Below are 2,293 nucleotides of genomic sequence, written 5' to 3'. Positions count from 1 at the left end.
ATGGCCAGCGGATTGAAATTGAATTTCCCGCGAAGACAACCCTTCCCCGGATCCGATCTGAGGACTCCTCTGTTGACTTTGCTGCTTTAATGAGATTCCCTGTCAAGGCTGAGCGCATGCCCAACGCCCTTCCCAAAATCGTTTAATTGCACACGCGGCCCGTGAAAGGGAGACTGGAACTTGGACTGGCACCGGGACTACCTGCCCCTGCCCCGGTCCTACAGAGTATTCCCATCCCGAACATATGGCATTCGAACATACATTTAGCAGCCCGGCGAGTGGCTCGTAAAAAATTATCTCCTGCATTGTTCCGTGGCACGGTCGGGGTGCCCATAAAATCCCAGACCCGCAACACAAAACACCAAACACCGAACCCCGAACACCGATCCCAGCCCAAACAACAACTGGCAGCCAACCCAAGCGATCCGGCGACGTCGGCATAAATCACTAGGAACTTGTTAATTGTGCGCCTATTTATTAGATGCATTTGGTTTTTCGGGAAAATTGAGGTGGTAAGTGATAGGCAGACACATGCCGCTAAAAGGGGGAAAAACAGACGTCGAACAGGTGACTCTCTGTGTGCCAGACTTCGATAAGATATAAGATATATAATAGCAGAGCCATTGGGATTGGAGTTCAAGCTGAATTCGAGAAATCAAAGATGCCGGTTTCGAGAATTTACTTCAATCAGGCTTCAATAAATAAGAAAAGCTCTCACGCTTCAATCAACACTTAGAAGCTGTCAACATAAATAACAAAATTATTATAAAACAATTGGATTATGGTTTCAAACTCAGAACACAACACAAATTAAATTGAAAGCTACCTGCACAAGGTTTCACTTATATTAGCAACTAAAAATATTGCTTATGCCAATGCGGTTTATCCACTTTTAAGCTCAGTTACTTTTTGTTTTGCATCTAAACTTGTTTTGCCCAGCTTTATTCCGGAGAATAATCAGAATATTTTGACGCTTCTCAGGTAGTTGCAATTTGGTGGCAGATAGTACAACATCATGTCCCCCAAAACAATCGCAGTGGTGAGTCTTTCGAGTTAAGCTAAACAATTTTCCTATGAATACAAATTATATATATTTACAGTTGGTTTTGGTTCTCTGGATTAATTCTTTTGAGCTGACAGCTGTGCTGGGTGGCGGATACCAGCTCAATCTAACACATCCTGATGGATCGGCCACTCGAAGGGAATCGGTGGTAGTTGACCCTGAGGGAAATGCACAGGTTGATGGCGAAATCCGTCAGATTTTTTCAGGGCCTCATGAGGGTTCGTTGGTTATTCTTTATAAAACTGGACCCGAGGGATACAGGATACGATATACCTATGCGGCAGGCGCTGAGAACTCCTTAACGTCCTCTAAAAATGAAACATTTTCAATAAAAAGACTTGGACCGAATGCTCTAAAGTCATCTGTTGGTTGAACGAAATTCAATTGTTAAAATAAGCAATAAATTAAAGGAGTAATTAGAGAAACCTGTAGATATTATCAATATGGGGAATGTCAATCAATATACATATGTGTTCTGGTTTTTAGAAGTGAGTCAAAACAAGTTTGATTCAAAAATTGTTAAGATGTGTGACTATATTATTTTGTAGGGTGATTTCAGCTTGTCTTATATAATTAAAAAAAAACTTTTCTTCTTTGCTGGATTTTGTTGTGAATTGTACAAGGTAGCTAAAGCTAGCATATAATTACTTAAAGTTTAGCTTTCATTAGTAACAACTGAGGATGAAGTCATTGATTAATTTTCAGAATATTAATAATAATTTCCGCCTTTTGTTTTCTAGCCAGGTTTGCTTTGTTTTACTTAATATTAATGATAATTTCTAGAGTATAATTTTGTACATTATTAAACCCACAATATTCAAACCAGGAACCCAAACACATCTTTACCACCTCGCAGAATGAATCTATTAGGCAGCAATCCGAACCATTTGAATCAACATAAGCGGCAACAAATATTTATGGGCAATGGAGCGAATGTTTCCATTTCGAAGCGTTTATTTATTTGTGAAACAACTTTTCCAGGCAAATACAGACCCACACAATACGTAGTACGGCTGTGTGTGCTAACAAATATACAAAATTTCTGTTTCTGTTCAGTTTCGTATGCTATATATTTTGTGTGTGTTTTCTGCCATGCCAGCTAACATTTAATGTTTTTATTTGGTCTCGTTAATGACAATGCTCTGTTGCCAATATTGACATATTTTCTATCTATCTCTGTCTCAATATATAGGGGATACAGAGGGGAGTTCGAAACAGTTCAACTATGTC

At 39.3% G+C, this 2,293-nt stretch overlaps 1 protein-coding gene across 2 annotated transcripts; it reads left to right on the top strand.

Moving 5' to 3' along the window:
* Positions 1-404: 404 nt before the first annotated feature.
* LOC108080781 (uncharacterized) lies at positions 405-1,442 on the top strand. 2 transcript variants are annotated; one of them, XM_017175647.2, is made up of 3 exons: positions 405-512; positions 982-1,039; positions 1,101-1,442. In XM_017175647.2, exons 2-3 carry the CDS (start codon positions 1,016-1,018, stop codon positions 1,434-1,436), a joined length of 360 nt encoding a protein of 119 aa, XP_017031136.1. In that variant the 5' UTR covers positions 405-512; positions 982-1,015; the 3' UTR covers positions 1,437-1,442. The 2 variants fall into 2 exon arrangements, with proteins under 2 accessions (XP_017031136.1, XP_041630285.1); XM_041774351.2 differs by lacking the exon at positions 405-512 and having other exon boundaries at positions 724-1,039.
* The last annotated feature ends 851 nt before the right edge of the window (positions 1,443-2,293 follow it).

Source organism: Drosophila kikkawai, chromosome 3R (genome assembly GCF_030179895.1).
Source record: "Drosophila kikkawai strain 14028-0561.14 chromosome 3R, DkikHiC1v2, whole genome shotgun sequence".
NCBI lineage: Eukaryota > Metazoa > Arthropoda > Insecta > Diptera > Drosophilidae > Drosophila > Drosophila kikkawai.
The sequence above is the reverse complement of the archived record's forward strand: the minus strand, read 5'-3'. Positions and strand labels throughout refer to the sequence as shown.